A 23,257-nucleotide genomic window follows, 5' to 3' on the forward strand; every position below is an offset into this window, starting at 1 on the left:
AATGTTGCACATTGGCAAAACATTCACCCCCAGTCACAGATCCATCGTTATTTTGCTCACCACGCCACTCCAGTTCAGACATGGCCTTATGCAAATCAGTCTTGACCCTGTGCCTCATGGGAACAGTCCAGCCCGAACTGCCAAGCCATGTCTTGTCTGGACCGGAATCAAGCATCCTAGGACCAGTTTCGGGGTTTCACCCCTCTTCAGCCAGGATAGCTTAACTCCAGTGGCGTAGTGAGCAGGGGACCCACGTCTGGGCATACCCTTCCCACATAGGGCGAACCGCAAAACGCACAAGATGATGGACGGAATGTTGCACATTGGCAAAATATTCACCCCCAGTCACAGATCTGGGTTTAATCCATTGTTATTTTGCTCACCACGCCACCCCAGTTCAGACATGGCCTTATGCAAATCAGTCTTGACCCTGTGCCTCATGGGAACAGTCCAGCCCGAACTGCCAAGCCATGTCTTCTCTGGACCAGAATCAAGCATCCTAGGACCGGTTTCGGGGTTTCACCCCTCTTCAGCCAGGATAGCTTGACTTCAGTGGCGTAGTGAGCACGGGACCCACGTCTGGGCATACCCTTCCCACATAGGGCGAACAGCTGAAGAAGGGTGAAACCCCGAAACCGGTCCTAGGATGCTTGCTTCCGGTCCAGGGAAGACATAGCTTGGCAGTTCGGGCTGGACTGTTCCCATGAGGCACAGGGTCATGACTGATTTGCATATGGCCATGTCTGAACTGGGGTGGCGTGGTGAGCAAAATAACGATGGATTAAACCCAGATCTGTGACTGGGGGTGAATGTTTTGCCAATGTGCAACATTCCGTCCATCATCTTGTGTGTTTTGCTGTTCACCCTATGTGGGAAGGGTATGCCCAGACGTGGGTCCCGTGCTCACTACGCCACTGGAGTCAAGTTATCCTGGCTGAAGAGGGGTGAAACCCTGAAACCGGTCCTAGGATGCTTGATTCCGGTCCAGGGAAGACATGGCTTGGCAGTTCGGGCTGGACTGTTCCCATGAGGCACAGGGTCAAGACTGATTTGCATATGGCCATGTCTGAGCTGGGGTGGCGTGGTGAGCAAAATAACGATGGATTAAACCCAGATCTGTGACTGGGGGTGAATGTTTTGCCAATGTGCAACATTCCGTCCATCATCTTGTGTGTTTTGCTGTTCTACCAAAACACCCATTGCTTTTTGATGCTGCCCCAGATTTGCAAGGCTGGGGCAGCACCAAAAACTAAGGCCATGTAATACCTGATTTTAGGATGGCAATACGAGGAGAAATGATCAATTTCTCCACTTTTTTACTCTTTCTATGTGTATTGCATTCTGCAGCACACATAGAAATAGCAAAATCACCATGAATTATTGTTTATGCGCGGGAAGGTGTCCTTTCTTGCACATAAACAGTAATCCCTGCAGCGCAGGCACCCTAGCAACATGGCGGCAGGGTCTGTGTGCTAGGCAGCTTTTTTAGCCACAGCGCTAGGGGAAATGCAGGGGCGCGCCATATTTTTGTAAATACGGCGCATCCATGAGTTTTGAAAATGTCGGCGCATGGCATTGCCAAATTCGGCGTAACACTGCACTCTTACATTTTCTTGTAAATATCCCCCCAAGTTACAAACCAGCCTACCGCTCGCTCCAGCAGTCTTTCAGAAGCTGGCTGATGTCTAGATGTTCTAATAGCCAGTTTCCCTATTTGTCATGTCTGGAAAGCAACTATGTAGACCTTGGCTCACCTGGGGATCTACTGTCTTTGTTTCAGGACGTTTCCCAGCCTCGAGTTCCCTGAAGGAGCTGGAAGTGACAGTCCTTGATGTCAATCAATGCAGCTGCCAATTTGAGGAGGGTGACAGACCAAACAATGAGACGGCAAAGAGAATGATTTGCGCCGGCAACCACCTAAGAGGGGACTCTGCTTGTCTCGTAAGTATTTTTGAAAGATGAAAGGCTATCAACGAGGGAGGCTAGTGAAAGAGACAGATAGCAGGTAATAGAGTGCTATAAGGTGGCAGGGGTGGAAATAGCCGATGGCTAGAGCGCAGCACAGACTGTAAGACAAAACAAGGAGAAACACACGTTGGGTAAATGTCAGACAGCTGTGAGGAGGGATGATTGGGAAGAAGACATGTATAGAAATAGAGCAGCGAGCAATAAGATGGCAGACAGAGGGAGCCAAGAGGACCAGAGAAAGAAAGCGTTAGAGAAGGTAGCTGCAATTTAGGATGAATTTCCTAGTCTGAATATTTTCATACCTATTCCATGTACCATTTCCCAACTCTTCCTGTTCATGCCAACTGTCTATTCTTCTAGCTCAGTATATTTTGCAGATTCTTCTAATTCCGATTCTTCCCCAGTTCCCATCAGTCTTTGTCTATTCCCTACTTTCCTATTCTGTACCTTTTACACATTCTCCCGTTGCAAATCTTTCCTGATTTCCATTAATTTTTATATACTCCCTGTTCTGTTCACTATGCATTCCTCATTCTTTGTATATTTCCTATTCCTCCTTTTCATTACTATTCTGTACTGTTTGCATTTTTCTCTGTATCATTTTTTCTCATTCCTTGTCATTTGCCATTTCTCTGCATCAGTGTTTATTCAACATTCATTTTCCTCCCATTCGTTATTAGACACTGTTCCCCCATTTGATGTGTAATCCTCGTTATTGAAATTATGTCGAGTCCTAATTTTCCCATTTAATATTTATTCCCATTCTGTGTTTATTTTCCCATTATTGACTCCCATGCCTATTTCATAATCCTGCCATTCATGCATTTTTCATTCCTCTTGCTTCCTATACCATTTTATATTTAATTTTTCCCTTCAAGTCCATTTCCTGTACCATTCATTCCTTGTTTATGTCTCTTTCCTGTATGACCCATTCAGGTCTATTTCCCTTTCTGCATATTATGTGTTCTTTATTATTCAAAATCTTCATTACTTGCTCTCAATAAGCGTAAAAAATTCCACCAATGTCCCCATTTCATGACGTCCTTTGTTCTGCTTACTTAGGGCCAGATTTATCAAGGGGTTGCGTCGCCCTTGCAGCACACAAGAGGGCACAAAGGCGACGCAAAACCTAAGGGAGATTTATCAAGGCATGCAAGGCCACCTTGCGTGGTCCTTCATGGCTTGATAAATGTAGAGTAACACATGGCAGCACAAATCACTGCCATGGGTAGAGCGTGGACGTTCCAATGCATCCACCCTCGGATTTCGGCACATTCCCAGATTTACCATTACTGGTAGACCATGAGTCAAAATGCTACGCCTGCCCAGGTATGGAGCAACAAGGATAAATAGGCTTATTTCTCCTCGTTGTTTCCTCTTTCGATGTGTGCTGCATTGTTTTTGTGCAGGAAGGTGCACCTTCCTGCACAGAAACAATCCTGCCTACAGTGCAGGCACATTTGCACCATGGTGCAAGATTTCCTGCGTAGAGCTAGGTAGCAGATGGTGCGCCAGCGTAGGCAGAGAACTGGAATGCGCCATATAATGTTAAATACAGCACATTCCTGCCCTCTCCTTTTCATGCAGAGCAGCACATGGTGACCTGCTGTGTTGCGTGAATTTGGGGATAAATTTGGCCCTTAGTGTCTATTCTCTGTTCTTTTCAATCTGTGTTTATCCCAATGAATATATGACGTTACAACGCTAAGCAATACTTCGCATGCTTTTACAACAAAGTTTTTACTTAGCAAATACCATTACAATGCAGGTTTTTAGTTCACAAACAGTTAGTTCGCAACTGCATAGAAATGTATTTAAAATGCTTTTACAACGTTCTCAAATACATCGCCTACTTTTACTTTGCATTTTTTATTCTAATAACTTTAAAAAATGTAAAACTGTAACCTAACCCCTGGGACGGGATGCATGTAAAATAGGTGTTTTGGGTGGACGAGTACATTTCTTAAAACAATTAATATATTTAAAGCTATGTATACATTTTTCACGGAAAGTTAATTCTCGCTATATATTCACATCCGTGCTTCTTCTCCTTTGCTTAATTTACCCCAATGAATATGTCGATACAACGCAAACAAATTATATTCATCCTTTTACAACGCCTTCATCATGCTTTCTTACTGGCTTTCTTTACATTTCTCTTTATTAAATACGTTCCTTTTATAATCTACACAAATACATCATACCACCCTCCTCTTAGTTTACATTTAGCCGTACCTCTACTAACTTTTATAATAAACGTTTTAAAGCTCATACCTGGAAAACGCTCTTCTGTGCTTCTTCTTCCTCGCGCAATGATCCTCCCTAATGACGTTTTTACGTACTTGCGTCTACGTACTGCATTTTCCCAAAAATAGAAAAAGGAGAATTCCGTCCATAGAAAGCTATGAAAAGCTGTTAGTATATTTTTTTATTATACTCATTTTTTATGTTAGGGTTTTTAAAAAAATATATTTTTAGTTTATTTCTAAATATTCAGCCCTGCAGTCGGTAAGGGTGTGGTTGGATCAGGCTGAATCTCATACTGAGTCACTTAAAATTATATTCATTGTTCCGCTTCATAGGACTTTCCACTTGCCTGCTACTTGTTACCATAAATGGTATTAAAATATGACCGGATGACCCCAAACAAATTCTTTACTTTTAAATATTACAATTATCCAGGTGGCGTACTAAAAAAGTGCTTGCAAACAAAACAATCAGCCTGAGAGTTCAATTGTGGCGTACTTACCCGGTATTTGCGAATTAACGGTAATTGCGAAGTAACAGTAATTGAGTTGTAATAGTACCTGCGAAATAAAAGATGCGTCGTAAAGGCAATTCTTAGTAATATCAACGTAGTAATTGTAGTTTACCCAAGGTGACCTGCTGTGTTGCATGAATTGTTGTTAAATTTGGCCCTTAGTGTCTAGTCTCTGTTCTTTTCACTCTGTGTTTATCCCCCTCAGTTCCACCCGGTCCGCAGTGCCACATCGCATGACTGATCTGTCAGTGATTATTTTCCCCCAAATGGATCCAACCATTGAGACAGGAGCTACTTTAGGGCAAAAATGTCATCACAAAGGGTGGATGACTGCCGATTTGGCAGGTCGGCCATGGTTGTGGCGGCAGAGGTGGTCTCCCAGTTGCCAGCCTCAAGACCCACCAATCTTCCCCATTACTTTAAGTCATTGCTTTGTTTCCATATTCCCCATTCCTCCCATGACATGCCAGACGTGTCTATTCTGCATTCTTCGCACGACATTTATGTTTACAGTTCTTTGTTGTTTCCCTATTGTTCCCATGTGATACCGAATGTAACTTCCTCTGTCTCCCGCCCTTAGGAGGATCCAAGTATGCCCTTGGTTTGCCAGGATAAATCTGGGTCCTGGCTCCTTGCTGGATTTGCCAGCTCTGAGGCACGCTGCACAGAACCTCCCTGCCCGGGAATTTTCACTGGAGTGGCACCTTTTGAATCCTGGATCCGAGAAACCGTGGCTCCAGAAGCCCAGTTTGTTAACATCACAGATGGTTTTCTAAGTGTGAGCACGACAGAGGGAACACTAGCTCCCAGCACCCTTGTGCAGGAGGACAGCACTAAAGCGACTGCCGGCACTGAGAGCACCGCAGCTAGTGAGTCATCCCAGACCAACAGCACAACTGTGGGGTCCCAGAGCATCAACACACCTCTTGGGTCGCAAAACATCAGCAGGAACATGAGGCTCCAAGGCTACAACACAACTGCAGGGTCTCAGAGCATCCACACATCTCAAAGACCCAACAGCAACATTGCAACACTGGGGCTCCAGAACACCAGCACAAAGGAAGGGCCACAAAATGGCAAGATAACGGATGCCACATGGGATCCTGTCAAGAGTACTGTAACTTTGAGAAGTGACATCATTAGCAGAACCTCCCCTTCTGCAGCCCCTCGGGGAGTGAAGTCCATCTCCCTGTGCTGGATTTTAGTGATGCTGTATCTGATCACTGTTACATGTTGAGGGAGGTGGACACAGCAACCAATGTTACATACCTTTTTCTCTTCTGCTCTTGGTGAAGGTGCATAAATCAGAGGTATTTTTAAAACAATGAGTCTGACATCATCTAATGATCTGCACAGTCTTTCAATGCCACTTGCAGGTAAATTATGGAGTCCAATGTCATCTTTATGCTCACAAATGGCTGTGAAAAGAGACATACTGTTCAATAAAAGAGCGTGCCATCATCTTCATTTATCTAGATATCTACAGAGGGTAATGAAATGAGATTATTGATGGAGCAGAGTTGCCTGTTTATTCGCAGAAGCTCATGAAATTAGTTGCTTTGATTGGACTTAGAGTATCATCTTATCTAGGAATCTTTGGAGAGTCATGAAATGAAGCATATTAATGAAGAGTTTAAATTAATTTATGTATGAGTAGCGGCTCTTAGATGTATTGATTAGGATCTGAAGTGTAGGTAGCTCCTCACTGGCATGAACCAAAACATGTTGCCAAAGCACCAAGTCTGTCAACAAAGGTGGGTACAAAGAGGGTCACAAAATCAAATACATTGATGGAACATATAACTTAGTTGTTTGTATTTTAGACAATCATAGAAATTAAATGCACCAATGGAGGATGGATTAAACTCCCTTTATGCACCTTCAGAAGGTTATGAGATGGGACTTGTATTGACAATAGAAATAGATGCTATCACAGAGGATTATGAACTAAATTATTTAGAGAGCATGGAGTCTGATGTCCTGTGGATGTATATGCAGTGTGTCAGGAAGGCAATACATTTATGGGGTTTGATGTCTCTTTATGCATGTGTGTTCCCAACAGTTCTTATATGATGCACAATGGAACACTGAGCAATAGCTGCTTACAGGAAGCAGTTAACAAGCAGACTGTGTACAAGGATAGTGCGACTTTAAGAGATGATTTCTTAGGCTTTTTTCTGGTTTGTAGGTGGTTCTCAGCATTTCTGGTGCTAGTGGGGATGTTGTTTACGATCCTGGGATCATAATTGAAGAACGCCTGCTTTCTAGCCAGCGGTGTGGCATTGTTCACCTAATGTGGTTTGTGTTCTGCCAGGTAAGTCACGGCGCCCTTTCTGATGGCCTTGTAAATGATAATGCAGCTTGGTTTCAAGAGGAGACAGAACTGGCAGAGAAGACAGTGAATATATATGACTGGCGGTCGCCAGTAGGTAGTTATACTTAGGACCTAGTTTCCATAGGAAAAATGTTTGGCGCCATTTGATGAATATACACCAAATTTTCAAAACTAGTTTGCCACTCCCTTCAGCTGCTGTCCGGAAAGTTTTGGGGGTGATCCGTCAAGCGGGGGCAGAGAAAAAGGGGGGGTTCCCAAAACACATTTTCCCCATGTAATTTCCTGTAGGGATTTTAGACATGACTACAGCTCAAACCGCTGAACGGAATTATGCCTAATTTGGCAGAACACTAGATCTTGATCCAGAAAGAGTGCTTTTTTGTAATTCTGTTCAGAAGTTTTGGAGTTATTAAAGAAAAAAGGTTTATGTATATCAAGAGATGCGGATCCACTGGAGAGCCACGCGCTGACAGCAATGCTGTCAGTGGCTGACCGCAATCTGAGAGAGAAGTTGTGGTTGCCATTTTGTCAATCGGGGCACAGTTCCCTGGGGTGGTGGGGGGGAAGGAGGAATAAAGTTTCCATACAGGTATTTTTATTAAGCATCAAATTTCATCACACTTAAAACTGACCCAGCCAATAAGTTTCATCCCTTATAGTGACTTCATCAGGGCAATTTGATTTATCCTCCTTCTCAAAATTCTTCTTTTCTATTCATTCTTTTGACGTGTGTGTCCTTGTCCTATCTGATTGATCGAGGACTAGGACACAAACGCAGGAAAGCTGCTCGGAAGGAGCCCAGACATTTAATGGGGAATGAATGGAAAAGAAGAATTTTGAGAAGGAGAATAATTTTAATTGCTCTGATGAAGGGCATGAAACGCGTCTGGAAATTGATTGAAAAACGAAATATGGAACGTAATTGAAAACAAAAGAGTGATTACAGATACATGCAATTTGAATTGGAAAGTTCAATGTGAACAAGTAAATAGGTTGCCCTCCTAATATTGTGAAAACATCATTGATAATACTATTGCAACATTTGCAGTGAAATTATTGATGAGAAAACTGTGCATGGCGGGGGTGTGAGTTATAGTTACCTTAGGGCACAAGTTATAGTTACTTGAGTAACTATAACATCCAAATTTCTATGGTTTCGTACGTGTGTAAAATCTGAAGCTATCCATAACGTTCATGTAACCTTTCCTTTTTAAGTGGATTTCTAAATTGTTTTAATGCTATATCCTAACTATGTCCCTGTAACCATTGTTTATGTCAATGAATATATATATATATATATATATATATATATATATATATATATATTCACTGAAAAAACCATAGGTTTCAGGGGCGTTATAGTTAGCTGGACATTTCACTCATACAAAACCATTGAAATTCCCCAGTTATAGTTAGTTCAGCTAACTATAACTTGCGCGCCCGCAATGCACTGCTGATGACATTACATATTACATCACTCATGACATCACTGATGACATCTCAAATGACATCACTGATGACATCATCCAGTGAATGTGTGTTTTTCTGAAAATTAAATATGTTTTATATATGTATATCTCAAGGTCGATGGAAGAATAAATGGGTATATAAGTGTCTAAATGAAGGATTTTTTGTTGTAAAATTGATTGTATAACGGACTGATTAACTGTATCTTAGTGAATACATGGGTTAATGAGTAATGTTTAAATATGTAAATATCTGTATCAGTCTCTCACTTTGTGTATAAGTGACTGCATGGGTTGGTGAGTATCTACATGAGTGTCTGTATGGGTTATTACTTGGTTTTTCGAGTATCAGTATGAGTGTCTGAATGGTTCAGTGGAGGGTATTACTTAGTGCATAGATGCATGAATGAGTGTGTCACTGTGTGTATGTGTTGAAGACAGTATGTGTGCAGGACTGTATGGGTGGATGAGTGTATGTATGGGTGTGTTAGTGAGTGAATGACTGTCTCAATAGTGTCTTTATGAGTAACTACATATATTTTAAACTAGTACATATGAGTATTGGTGTATATAAGTGAGTATATGTGAGAGTGAGAGATTGGAAGAGTTCCTGTATGAATAAGTAGGTGTTTGTATAAGTGATTGTTTAAAAGAGTAAGTATGTGTACGTTTCTGTAGAAGTAAGTGTGCTGGTGTGTGTATAACTATATATGCAAGTAAATGGATGTTTGATTCTTTACTAGCATGAGTGACTATGTGTGTGAGTAACTCTATGGCTGAGTGGCGGTGTGTAACAGGATGTATAGGTGTATGTGTACATATGTTAAGTGAGTACATGTATGAGTGACTGTATAGGACTGTTGGTGAATGAGTGGATGTGAATGTAGATCTTGGAATTACTGAATAGGTTGTTGTAACTGGCATTGGTATATCCATTGTTTTGAAAATAATAGTTTCTATTTTTGAGTGTGTGTATCAAAGGTAATATTAGGGTGTGAGGAGGTCTGCCACTCTATCACGTGGATGATGTCATCAGTGATGTAATTTGAGATGTCATGAGTGATGTCACTGACCATGTCATGAGTGATGTAATATGTGACGTCATCAGCAGTGCATTGTGGGCGCGCGAGTTATAGTTAGCTGAACTAACTATAACAAGGGAATTTCAATGGTTTTGTACGAGTGAAATGTCCAGCTAACTATAATGCCCCTGAAACCTATGGTTTTCTCAGTGAATTTCTAAGGTTTTTCAAATGCTAATTCCTCACTATAACGTAACTGAAACCTATGGTTTTTCAGTGAATTTCAAAGGTTTCTTAAATGCTAGTTTCTAACTATGCCTACAGAGATAGGACATGTGAAGAAAGAAGAAAAAACGCACAGAAAGGAAAAAAAGAAATGCAGAAAGAAGCAACAGAAGTCCTCAAAGACGAAGAAAAGTGCAGGAAGAATCAAGACATGTGCTCAAAGAACCAACAGAAGAGCAGAAAGAGGCCTTGTTACAAAATCATCCTGTGCCCACAACTTTTTCAGATGGGTACTGGTGTTAACTGACTGACTAACCAGGCCTAGAGCCAGTGGTATGCTAAAAGACACATAGAATACAGTGAAAACAACTATATACACTAGGGAACACTATGCGTTGGGGTATCCCTGTGATTAGCATGACCTCCTCTGTAAGCCCCTAGTACATAATAGGGCAAAGGGATTAAAACTACCTCTTAAAACGCGCCACGGGGTGCGTTTGCACACTGGTGAAGGGAGGGGGAGAGCCTGAGGTGACATGTGTGCAAACACGCCCTGTGGGTCTTTTAAGTTGGGGGATAAAGTCCCCTTGAATCCTGAGGGTCCATGGGGTCCAACTAGCCCACAAGGTACCTCCAGTAAGCACCACAGAGCTGCGTTACAGAGAGATGTAAAAAGGGGCACGGCCTAGACCACCTCTCTGCAACGCAGCGCAGTGGCGCTTGGAAGCACCTGGTGGGCTAGTTGGCCCCCAGGGTCCCTCAGGATTGAAGGGGAATTATTTCCCCAACTTAAAACGCGCCACTGGGCGTGTTTGCAAACGTCACCTCAGGCCCTGTCCCCTCCCTTCACCACTGTGTAAATGCGCCCTGTGGCCGATTTAAGTTGGGAGATTAAGTCCCCTTGTATCCTGAGGGTCCCTAGGGGCAAATTAGCCCACTAGGTACCTCCAGTAAGCGCCATTGCAGAGAGGTGTAAAAAGGGGCACGGCCTGTACCACCTCTCTGCAACGCAGCGCAGTGGCGCTTACTGAAAGCACCTGGTGGGCTAGTTGGCCCCCAGGGTCCCTCAGGATTGAAGGGGAATTATTTCCCCAACTTAAAATGTGCCACAGGGCGTGTTTGCACACGTCACCTCAGGCCCCGTCCCTTCCCTTTACCTCTGTGTAAACGCGCCCTGTGGCCGTTCTAAGTTGAGAGATTAAGTCCCCTTGAATCCTAATGGTCCCTAGGGACAAACTAGCCCACTAGGTACCTCCAGTAAGCGTCACCGAGCTGCATTGCAGAGAGGTGTAAAAAGGAGTGTGGCCTCTGAGCACCTGTCTGCAAAGCAGCTTCCTGGTGCATTCTGGAGATACCTGTTGGGCTAGTTGGCCCTCAGGGACCCTCAATATTGAAAGAAAATTAATTCCCTAACTTACAACTCGCCACGGGGCACGTTTGCACAATGGTGAAGGAAGGGGGCGTGGCCTGAGGTGACATGTCTGCAAAGTTGGAGAATTAATTCCTCCTCAATCCTGAGGGTCCCTGGGGGCCAACTAGCCCACCAGGTACCTCCAGTATGCGCCAGAGAGCTGCGTTGCAGAGAAGTGTTCAGAGGCCACGCCCCTTTTTACACCTCTCTGCAATGCAGCTCTGTGGCGCTTACTGGAGGTACCTAGTGGGCTAGTTTGACCCTAGGGACCCTCAGGATTGAAGAGGAATTAATTCCTCAACTTAAAACGCGCCACAGGGTGTGTTTTCACACATGTCACCTCAGGCCCCGCCCGCTCCCTTCACCACTGTGCAAACGCACCCCGTGGCGTGTTGTAAGTTGGGGATTAACTCCCCTTGAATCCTGAGGGTCCCTGGGGTGCAACTAGCCCACCAGCTACCTCCATTAAGCGCCACAGAGCTGCGTTGCAGAGAGGTGTAAAAAGGGGCGTGGCCTCAGAACACCTCTCTAGGCCCCCAGGGACCGCCAGTATCCAAGGGGAATTCATTCCCCATCTGCAAACGTGCCAGGGGGGTGCGTTTGCAGAGTGCTTCAAGGAGGGGGCGTGTCCTCCGGCGCGATGCCGGTCTTTTATTTATTTTATTTTTTTACGAAGGGGGGGCTGTGTGGCCCCCCTCCCGAGGGCTTAATCGGCCCCGTGGACCCCATCCCTGGGGCAATGGGCTTTTTTTTTTTTTTTTATTCTTTTGGAGGGGGGCTGCGCTGCCCCCTCCTCAGGCCACTTACGGCCCTGGGGAACCCATCCCCCGAGGCCGGCCTTTTTTTTTTAATTAAAATTTTGGGGAGGGCGGCCCAGGGACACTGCAGGAGCCGGCCCTGGGGGATGGCGGTCCTCAGGGCCATCAAGGGCTCCAGGACGGGGGCCGCGCGGCCCCCCCTCCCAACATTTTCAAAGCCCCAGGGGGTGGTGGTCCCCGGGGCTTGGGGGTCCTTAACGGACCCCCAAATTTAAAGACTTAGTCCCCCGGGGAGGTAGCGGTCTCTGGGGCGTGTGGGGTGGGCTCAAGCCCCCCACACAGGTTTATTTATAAAAAAAAAGCCCCGGGGTTGGCGGTCCTCGGGGCTTGGATGCCCCCCACGTTAAAATCTAAAGGCCCAGGGGGTGGCGGTTCCCAGAGCTACGGAGGGGCCATGAGCCCCCCCCGCAAATATTTTCTTAAAGCCCCCGGGGGTGGTGGGCCTTTGAGCCCCCCCACCCATGTCTTTTTTGTAGCCCCGGGGACCACACATTACATAACAATATTGCCCCTGAGACCTGGCCCCCCAGGGGCTAAATAGCAACGAAACGCGTTTCTTTTTTATTTTTTTCGCGGCCGGATCCGCGGATCCTCCGCGGATTTTGCCGTTTAAAAAAAAAGAATTGTTTTGGGCCCTGGGGGTTCTTGCGGGACCCCCTAAGCAGGGCTAGGGGGTCAGGGTGTTTCTACCCTGCCCCCTTTTCGCGTTTTGCGTATTTTCTTTCACTGATTCCTTGTGCCTCGGTTCTACTGAGGCACAAGATGGCTGCCAACACTTCCTGGTTTAGAGTGTTGACAGCCAATTACCATAAAGCTCATGATCGGGAGGGTCAACGGATCCTCCGTGGCCATAGATTTATATGTGTTTTTACTTTTGATTTTCTCAGCAACTACTGAACGGATTTACACCATTTAAAAAAAAGGGTTCTTTCTGAACCAAGGACTACCTATGGGAAATTGAATGGGGAAAACACGTTTTGGGACCCCCCTTTTTTCTTGGCCCCCGCTTGCCGAATCACCCCGAAACTTTCAACATAGGAGCGGACCGGAGCGCCCCACGAGTTTTGAACATTTTGCGAAGATTCATCAACCGGTGCCAAAGTTATTGGGAATAGAATGTTGCGAATTTCCTATGGAAAATAGGTCCTAATTATAACTATCTACTGGCGACCGCCAGTAGATATATATTCACTGGAAAAAAACAATAGTTACAGTGATATGTTAGGTATGGTAATAATATCTAATATTGCATTTAAAAAAAAAAAAAAATCGGAAATTCAATGAAAAAAAACAAAACTCACTTCCTCGCCATGCACAGTGTTGTTGTCAATTATGTCAGTTCACTTATTATCAGTAATGTTATTAGTGATGCCATGAGTGCTGTACCATGTGAGGTCAGAAGCAGGGCATGACGAGGGCGCAAGTTATACTTACTTGAAATAACTATAATGAATTTCAGTGTTTTTTTTGTCTAAAATGTTACTAGTACACTGACATTTTCACTGTTTTCAGTGAATTTCTAGGCGTTTCTTTTAATTCAAAGTAATACTTTATTACTATATGTAAGTCCACCCCTTTACCGCATACGGCCAGGCCCTGCAACCAACCCCTTGTGGGCATGCAACCTCCTACTGCTCATGGCAACCTACTGCACACACTTACGCCCGCCCCCTGTTCAAAGATTGAAGGATAGATTTATCAAATTTCCATGCAATGCAGCGCAGCCTCCCGCGAGGCTGTGCTGCATTGCGTGACAGGGAAGGAGCAGGAGAGCGACATATTTTCAAAGATATGGCTCTCTCCTTCCCTTTACCTTGCACTGGCACTGATTACAGCTGCCATGCGCCACGAAACCCCTGAGGGCCGTAGCGCTAGGGGGTGTGTGTGTGTGAGTCTAGCATAGGTTTTGTACAGGAAGGATACGCTGCCTGTTCAAAATACTATGCCTAGACAAGAGGGAAAGCTTTTCCCACTTTGTATGCATGCTGCACGCATGCAAAGTTGGAAAAGGAAGGAGAAATTAAAGCATTTCTCCTTCCTTGCGCCTAGTTTAAAAGACGCAGTTTCCTCACGCTAAACCCAATCTACTTTATTTAGTAAATTGGGTTTAGCGTGAGAAACCTTGGGTGGTTGCATGGGAACACCCATGCTCCATCCTTGGTACACCCCCATGGCGCAAAGTAATGCGCAGCAGCGCTTTGCGCTGCTTTGCATTACTTTTACGTTATTTGCAGCGCTAAACAAGTTTAGCGTTGGAAAGTAAATTAGGAAAAAAAGATTTTGTGCTGTTGTGCATCACTTTTCTGATGCAAACACGGCGCAAAATCTTAGTAAATCTCCCCCAAAATTCCAATTATGTGAGACTCTTGTGGGAGACAGCACGTGGGAGTCCAAGTGATTGCGCTGGCTCCTGCTGGATCATGGCAACCCAAAAATATATATAATTTAAAAATGTAGCCCCATGGGGTCCCACTGAGGCCCCACACAAGGTCTAGGGGTTTCAGGATGCCTACCCTACCCCATAAACCTTATTTTTTCTAATTTTAAGAACAAAGTGACCAAGTCCTGAAATGGGCTAAATATTTCTCTTCATGTTGCGGCCAGCCAATCAGAGTGAAAGCTCCCAGGGGACTCGCAAGAGCATTTTTCACCTGCGAGAGCAACATGACCATCTGAGAAAAAAGGCCTCTCGAGCATTCGGATCGCTCTACTTTTTAATTTGTAAAGACTGCAAGACTCTCGCAAACCAACTGTTCAGGTATACAAATATTTTTAACCTTAATTTCTCAAAAACTACGGAACATATTCAAACTAAATCACAAAAAGCACATTTTCTGGGTAACTATCTAGGTTTCGCCAAATTCTGGGTAATTCCATTCCGTCATTTTGGCCCCGTTCAAACATCCCTATGAAAATTGCATGGGGAAATTTAGTTTAGGATCCCTCTTTTTTCTTGGACCGCACTTGACGGATCACGCCGAAACTTTCAAGGAAGAAGCTGAGGTGGATGAATTTTTCTTTTTAAAAGGGTCATGAAGATTTGTCCAATGGTGCCAGTTATTAGCAAAACAAACATTTTATTGATGTGGTAAATAGTGAAAGCTGCCAGTGTTTAATATATTATACATATATATTATACATATATATACACACACACACACACACACACACACACACACACATACACGTGTTACCAGTCTTGTGGGGACTATGTGTGAATACCTGCCTTGTGGGGACTAACCTTTCCCAATGTTTTTAAACTACACTAATAACAGGAAAATGTTAAGAAAAAATTCATGATACAGGATCCTGCTTGAAATTTGCAAATATATTGTTATTTTATCGTGCGCACAGCACCATCCTTGTGGGGACTTGAACACGTGCTACCATCCTTGTGGGGACCTAGTCTGTAACACTATTTGTGATTGAATACAGTCAAAGGCACATGGCTAAATGTTTATTTTATCAACAATATACACAAACAACATTATAATCTATTCATATATGAATTGATGCATATATACTAGAGGTATACATTAAAGACAGATTATGTTAATGTGCCAGAAAATATATCAGGCTTAAAGAAAGCCACTTAAAGCTGTATTTAACCTATTTATTAGTGCTTAAAATCTTAGGAGATAATGAAACTAATACATAAAGAAATTAACATATGGAACCAACGAAAATGGTCAAGTGGAGTCCAGAGCTTGATTAGTTGATTATATTTTTGCCAAAATAGATGTTCAAGACCCCACAAAGACAGTGGGTGGATATCAATGCGCTTAAGCCTCCATAGAAATAGTGTGTACATTCAAAGCTTAAATCCCATTATAAAGAGTGTGAAGCTAATGATGTTCAAGTCCACACAGAGGTTGTGTGTAATTATAGGAATGCTCAAGTCCCCCACAGAGCTGGTATGTTATTATAGCGAAGTTTAAGTCCCCAAAAAGATAGTGTGTTATCATAGAGATATTCAAGTCCCCACAGAGATAGTGTGTTGTTATAGAGATGTTTAAGTTCCCACAGAGATGGTGTGTTATCAGAGAGATGTTCAAGTCCCCACAGAGATGGTGTGTTAATACAGTGTTGTTCAAGTCCCCACAAAGATAGTGTGTTATTATAGCGATGTGTAAGTCCCCACAGAGATAGTGCATGAAGGTGATTGTGTTTAAGTCCTCATTAAAATAAGGCCTGATTCACAAAGGTAAACTTAGACAAAAAGTCTAACTGCACTACTTTTCAGTATTCCCAAAGGTAAATTTAGACCAAAAGTCTAACTTTACTACTTTTCAATATTCACAAATCCCCATACAGGGAATGTGAAGCTGATGATATTCAAGTTAAAGCAAATACAAGGAGATGATGGACGGAGTGCTGGAACTTTTAAGTCACTCACCCCCAGTCACAGATCTGGGTTGAATCCATCATCGTTCTTTAGCTCACTTCACCACCCCAGTTCACACCCAGTTATATGCAAATCAGTCTGGACCCTGTGCCCCGTGGCACCCCCTGGAGCTTCAAATCGAAACAGAGCTTGTGTTTAATTACAGGAATGCTCAAGTCCCAACAGAGATGGTATGTTTTTATAGTGATGTTCAAGTCCCCACAAAGATAGTGTTTTATTATAGTTTTTTCAAGTCCCAACAAAGATATTGTGTTATTATAGCGATGTTTAAGTCCCCACAGAGATAGTGCATGAAGATGATTGTGTTTAAGTCCACATTAAAATAGGCCCCTATTCACAAAGGTAAACTTAGACAAAAAAATCTAACTTTTCTACTTTTCAGTTTCTCAAATGTAAACTTAGACCAAAAGTCTAACTTTACTACTTTTCTGTATTCACATAGTCCCATACAGAGAATGCGAAGCTGATGATCCTCAAGCCAAAACCGAGCTTGCATGTAATTACAGGAATGCTTAAGTCTCCAAACAGATGGTGTATGACTATAGTATTACCACGGTCGCCAAGAAGCATGTGTGTGATTATAGACATGCCCAGGACCCCACAGAGATAGTGTGTGATTATAGATATGCCCAGGTCCCCACAGAGATAGTGTGTGATTATAGACATGCCCAGGTCCCCACAGAGATAGTATGTGATTATAGAGATGTTGAGGTCCCCACAGAGATAGTGTGTGGCTATAGACATGCCCGGGTCCCCACAGAGATAGTGTGTGATTATAGAGATGTTGAGGTCCCCACAGAGATGTTGTGTGACTATAGTATTACCACGGTTGCCAAAGAGAATGTGTGTGATTATAGACATGCCCGGGTCCCCACAGAGATAGAGTATGATTAAAGACATGCCCAGGTCCTCACAGATATAGTGTTTGATTATAGACATGCCCAGGTCCCCACAGAGATGATTAATGGGATGCACGCGGATAGCACACAGTGATAGTGCATGATTAAAGTCATGTACAAGTCCTCACATAGAGATTGTGCGATTACAGTGAGGTTTAAATCCTCACAGTGATAATGTGTGATTACAGTCATATTCAAGTCAAGTCTCCACAGTGATGTGTGTATTGATAGGTTTGTTGGAGAACATATACAGATCGTATTAGTCTGGTGGCTTAAATGAATGAATCCACTTGAGGGATGTGTTTGACCACTCTCTCACATGTTTGAATCCTGGTGCTACGACTCAGCCTTTATTTCTTCCAAACTAGGGGAAACATGGGAAACTTTCACAAAGTTGAAACCTCTATTTGTTTAGCCTTTTATATCTGGAGTGTAAAATAGAAATCTTTAAACAAGGCTCAAACATTCTCAAAAGTGTCCATGTCAGCTACAAGAGACTTTCTCAGTGTTGATGGTCTTGTTATTTGAAGGTCAAATCTTATACAAGAGTCTTACAAATTGTATTCCTGAACTGAGCTTGTATGCTCATAATGTAAGAGTAGAGAAAGTCACTTTAGCTGACATGCAGCTGTCTTTTTCATGGGAATAAAAACCTCAAAATGTGCCTACTTTAACTATAGGAATCTTTCACAATGTTAACAAAACTTTGTTGAGGAGTCCGCCCAAATGTTGTGCTTCGGTGTGTGTGGTATATAAAACTAGGCTTCCTAAAAGGAGCCGGTGAATCATTTGTTCAGGAATAGAGAGGGACAATTTGATAGCCATGCACTAGCTGTTTTTGTGAGAAAAGAAACCTTCCAAAATATCATGTGACATAAAAATGTTGTCAAAAATATCACTACTGCAAAATTAAAGTGGAACAGAATATCAAAATAAAGGGGCCGATTCCGATCCGGGTCGCAAGGGCACCGAATGCTATCCGTCCGGAAAAACTATGCGCCGTACGCGTGTTTTCCGCCCGTCTCATACAGCTGTACGAGCGAGCAAGTACGATGCGAGCTACATGAAATTCACCGACCGACTCGTTTTCAGGTCCGAACCGCTCCATATGTCTCGGTCGGAAGCTAACCGTGGCGTGCAATGGATGCTATTCACGACCGAGCCAGTACGATGCACGTGTCGGACAGCCTGTGCGAGCTGGAATGTCCGGTTCGCAAATCGTCCGGGTGGTTGCCTTTGGGGGTCCCCGTCAGACCCCCTGTCACCCGCAGCCCTATGACTCAGACACAGGGGAAGACCCATGGGTCTCCCCAACACAGGCATGTACGGTGCGAATGGCACCGACGCGTACTCACTGTAGGGGGCGCACTTGTCCACGACGTACCCATTCAGTCAATGGGAGCCCATTGACTTCTATGGGAGTCCGACCGAACCGAGTTATACAGCATACGGCTGCATCGTACTCGCTCCGTCGGACTGCAGGACTCCGGCTCGGTCGGAAAACACTCCGGATCCGGCTCGGTCGGAGTGCTTTCCGACCCGGACTGAATCGACCCCTAAGAATGCAGATTTTATTGTCTACAATATGGTAATGAAGACAATTGTTGTAATTAATATTGGGTACTTTAGTATACTTGTAATAAACATTGTTTTTAATTAGATATATATATACTTATAATATTAGTAAAATTGTCTTTTTTAAATATAGTTTGCAATTAATTTTAAATGTGTAATTGAATTTTCAATAGGTAATTAGATGGGTCTGGTGGCTCAGTACTATTGGGTAACAATAAACACCTGTTAGCACCAAGTTACCTAAAAGTTAATGTGCGATCTACAAATACCTATGTTAAGTAGTTTATAATTTAGTAGTGGGATATCGGGTTTTTAGGGGAATATGGTGGGAGGTTAATTACATTTTAACAATTTTTTTATGTTAAGTAATGTATGGTAAAATCAATATATAAATGGTTAGTATGTAATGTTTTAATTGTTCTTTCATTTATTTGGGTTTAATTTCAGATTTTTAATTTATATTTTTTATGGTATAATTAGTTATAGATGATTTAGCAGCATGTTCAGTTTGTAGGGGAATAGAGTGAGAAATTATTTAAATGAAAATAGATTTCTTTATTAATTTTTTGTTATTTAAATATTTAATGTATAAATCATTATATAATTTTTAATTGAATCTTTAAAATGAAAGAATAGTTTTATTTCGACTATGCAAGAAATAATTAGTAATACATATCAGCAAGTGTATATTATATTTATAATGTTTATGTTTAATTTATTTTAATTTTATTATTGTTTTATTTATATTTTAATTTATCTTCTTGGTGTTTGTGGGTTTCTTCAGTAGTAGTGAGAGAAGTGAATTCTATGTATGTTTATTTAAATATTTCATTTAATCATGCATTTATGTTGTATATTTATAATAAATTGTGCATTTTAATTAAATGTGTACAATATATGTTTTCTAATTTATCTATGGTTAGTCATTTTATGTTTTTAGGTATTTAAATATTTTTTTTAATGACTGTATTGGAATGGTATATGTAACCTTTCTGAAGTCCAACACTTTCCCTATTGTTGCTTAAATTGGGGTGGGAACAGTAAATCTAGTCTATCCAATTCCTATGCTTTCCTTATTATTGCTTAAATGGGATGGGGCTAGTTAATGTAACCCTTACAAAGTCCAACACTTTCCCTACTGTTGATTTGGATGGAAGGAGAATTGTAAATATAACCTCTTTGAAGTCCAATACTTTTCCTTCTGTTTTATATATATTGGGATGGGAATAGCAAATCTAATCCTTCTGAAGTCCAACACTTTCCCAGCTGTTGCTTACATTGCAGTGGGAATAGTAAATCTAACCACTCCGAAATACAGCATTTTCCCTGCTTTTGCATAGGGTGGAATGGGAATAATAAATAATAAATGTGACCCCTTCAGAGGTTCAACACCTTCCCTACTGTTGTTTAGACTGATGTGAAAATGGCCATTTGAACCCCTCTGAAGTCCAACACTTTCCCTACTGTTACTTAGATTGGAGTGGAAGTAGCAAACACTGACCTTCTAGTGGACTTGATCTCTTCAGAGCAAAGCTCTGCCTGGTAGCTGCTGCTGCCTCTGTTCCTGCTGCTGACCCTTGGTCAGGAGCTCGAGGCCCACCTCCACCCGCAGACCCCTGCCTGCGCCTCATATCTGGTGGTTTAGTGGTAGAGCGTCACTGCTCTGCTGCTGGGCTGTCCCTCTGCCTCTCTTTTCTCATTTCTGTCTTTATTCAGCTTTTTACTTTTTTACCTTTTTCTTTCCTTTGTTTGCAACCCTCGTTCCTGTTGCTGTGATCCCCATGGCCTGACCCCTCCAGTGACCCTTCCTCTTCTGCATTTCCTGCCTCTTAGCTGGCCAGCCCCCAGCACAACTTAATGGCAGCTGCTGCGCGGCTGTACCACTGGGGTGCCAAAGGCAGGCCTGTCTGCACCTGTCCGTGCCTGGACCATGCCCAGCGCCAGGGAGCCTGGTTCTCGGACCTTCCACCGCTATGATGCCAGCACCCTCCTCACCCACAACTTGGGACGCCATACCGCCTGCAACCTCGCGTCACTGAAGACCCATGGACCCTTCTTCTGCCAGAACTGCAGCCCCATCCTCACCCACACCAGCATGCCAGATCCTCTTGCCGCCCAACCGACCAACAGCACACTCGACAGACTCAACTGCATACTCCTCAACGTGCAATCCCTCCACAAACATGCCACTGAAATCTGGGACCTCCTTAACGTGGCCTATCCCGACATCACCTTCTTCATGGAAACCTTGATCAACCCCTGATCCGGACCGGACATCGCCATCACTATCCCCGACGGCTACAAAATCACCTGCAAGGACTGCACCGACTGACCAGGAGGAGGCATCGCCATCATCCACAAGAACACGCTCCGACTGACCATGCACTCAAATGACCAAATGACAATCATGGAACACCTCCACTTCCAGATCCAGACCAACAACACCCTTTGCAGCACCCTCATCTACAGTCCCCCAAGGCCCCCGCCAGCTCTTCACCGACACCAACGTAGACCTCATCGTACCCCAGGCTCTAGCATCCACCGATTATATCCTACTGAGAAACTTCAACTTCCACCTGGACAAGCCCAGTGACCAGAACACTGCCTCCCTACTGGTGAACCTTGCCAAAATCGGACTTAAGCAGTTAGTCACCACACCAACTCACTCAGCTGGATACATGCTTGACCCCATTTTCTCTGCCAGAAGAAACATCACCTACAGCCACACCACCAAATTCGGCTGGACTGACCACCACTGCGTGCATCTCGCCTTTGCCTTGTCCACCTTACACTATCAACCTCATCATCCCCCGTCGTAGCTGGAACAAGGACACAGAAGATCTTTTCGTCAACGTCCTCAGCACAACCACTCCACCAACACCAACAGACGCCAACAACGCAGCGCAAAACCTTCACCAATGGATCTCCAACTGCGCCGACACTCTGGCCCTCTCCAGAAGACACCAGGCAAGCTACACTCGAAGAAAGCCAGTTGGTTCACTCCCGCCCTCCATGAGTCCGGACGACTTGAGAAGTCAACATACATCCCACCCTCCCAAGACCTCTGCAACAAACTTGGCGCCTTCTTCCACCACCAGATCAGGCAGATCTACTACAGCTTCACCACCCAAAACCCTGCTACCATTCGCATTATACTCATGTACTTGCAGTAAAATGTTGCTGTGGAAAGACTGATGGTCTGAAAGATTTTTAACTAAAAGAAGTACTGCTCATGCGATGATCTTATAAAGAGTACGGCATGTTATAAGAAGAAGAAGTTGTGCATGGGTATTTGCGTGGTAAGGGATTTTTTAAGGTTTAGGGTGGGCATATGTTTTGGGTGGCAGGGGAACTTTCAGGGTTTAGAATGGGTATGGGTTTTTGGGTGGCAATGTACCTTTAGGGTTTAGTGGTTATATGGGTTTTTGGGTGGCAAGGATTTTTTTAGGGTCGGTATGGGTTTTTGAGCAGCAAGGGATTTTTAAGGGTTTAAGGTGAATACGGATTTTTGAATGGTAAGGGATATTTTAGGGTGGGTATGATTTTTTGGGGCGGCAATTGGATTTTTATGGTTTAGGGTGGATATGAGTTTTTGGGCAGTAAAGGATTTTTTAGGTTTTAGGGTGGGTATGGATTTTTAGATGATATGGGCTTTTTAGGGTTTAGGGTGTGTATGGTTTTTGGGTGGCAAGGGAAATTTTAGGGTTTAGGGCGGGCATGGGTTTTTGGGTGGCAAGATCATTTTTAAGGTTTAGAGTGGGTGTGGGTTTTTGGGGGCAAGGTACATTTTATGGTTTAGGGTGGGTATGGGTTTTCCGGTGATAATTAATTTTTAGGATTGAGGGTGGTTATGAGTTTTTGGGTTGTGAGGTTTGTGTTAGGGTTTTGGGTGGGCATGGCTTTTTGGGTGGCAAGGGAATTTCTAGAGTTTAGGGTGGGTATGGGTGTTTGGTTTTGAGGTATTTTTTCGGGTTTAGTGTGAATATAGGTTTGTAGGTGCATATAATAGAGACCTCAGTGGATATGCTCAAGTGATCTGCACATCATTAAATGTACATCAATAATGTTAACAAACAGTAAAGAATCGAATAGTAGTATAGGGTGCTGAACGAAGACAAATACTCATCCACTAAGAGTATTAAACGTGTCTTTTGCGATTATAAAATCCAAAAGACTTAAATCCAATATGCAGGCAACGTCGCACACCACAAAGTCTAATATACCATGTCGTTCATTTTTTAGAAATTGTCCATAGAGTATTAAATTCATATGAAGAAGTAAATCAATATCCCATCTTGATTCCAATGTTGTATATATGCATCTTATTTGTCATATATGTATCCAAGTTCAAATCACAGCCGACGCGCGTTTC

General features: G+C 43.3%; 1 protein-coding gene across 1 annotated transcript in view; it reads left to right on the top strand.

Moving 5' to 3' along the window:
* Positions 1 to 6,194, top strand: part of LOC146811718 (serine protease 53-like) — a 138,860-nt gene extending 132,666 nt beyond the window's left edge. Inside the window, exons 13-14 of the mRNA XM_085618717.1 lie at positions 1,781 to 1,941; positions 5,310 to 6,194. Coding sequence (XP_085474843.1) covers positions 1,781 to 1,941; positions 5,310 to 5,966 — 818 coding nt within the window. The 3' untranslated portion in view covers positions 5,967 to 6,194. The remainder of the gene's footprint in view (positions 1 to 1,780; positions 1,942 to 5,309) is intronic.
* Positions 6,195 to 23,257: the final 17,063 nt, after the last annotated feature.

The sequence above is a fragment of the Triturus cristatus genome, chromosome 7 (assembly GCF_964204655.1).
Source record: "Triturus cristatus chromosome 7, aTriCri1.1, whole genome shotgun sequence".
Classification (NCBI taxonomy): domain Eukaryota; kingdom Metazoa; phylum Chordata; class Amphibia; order Caudata; family Salamandridae; genus Triturus; species Triturus cristatus.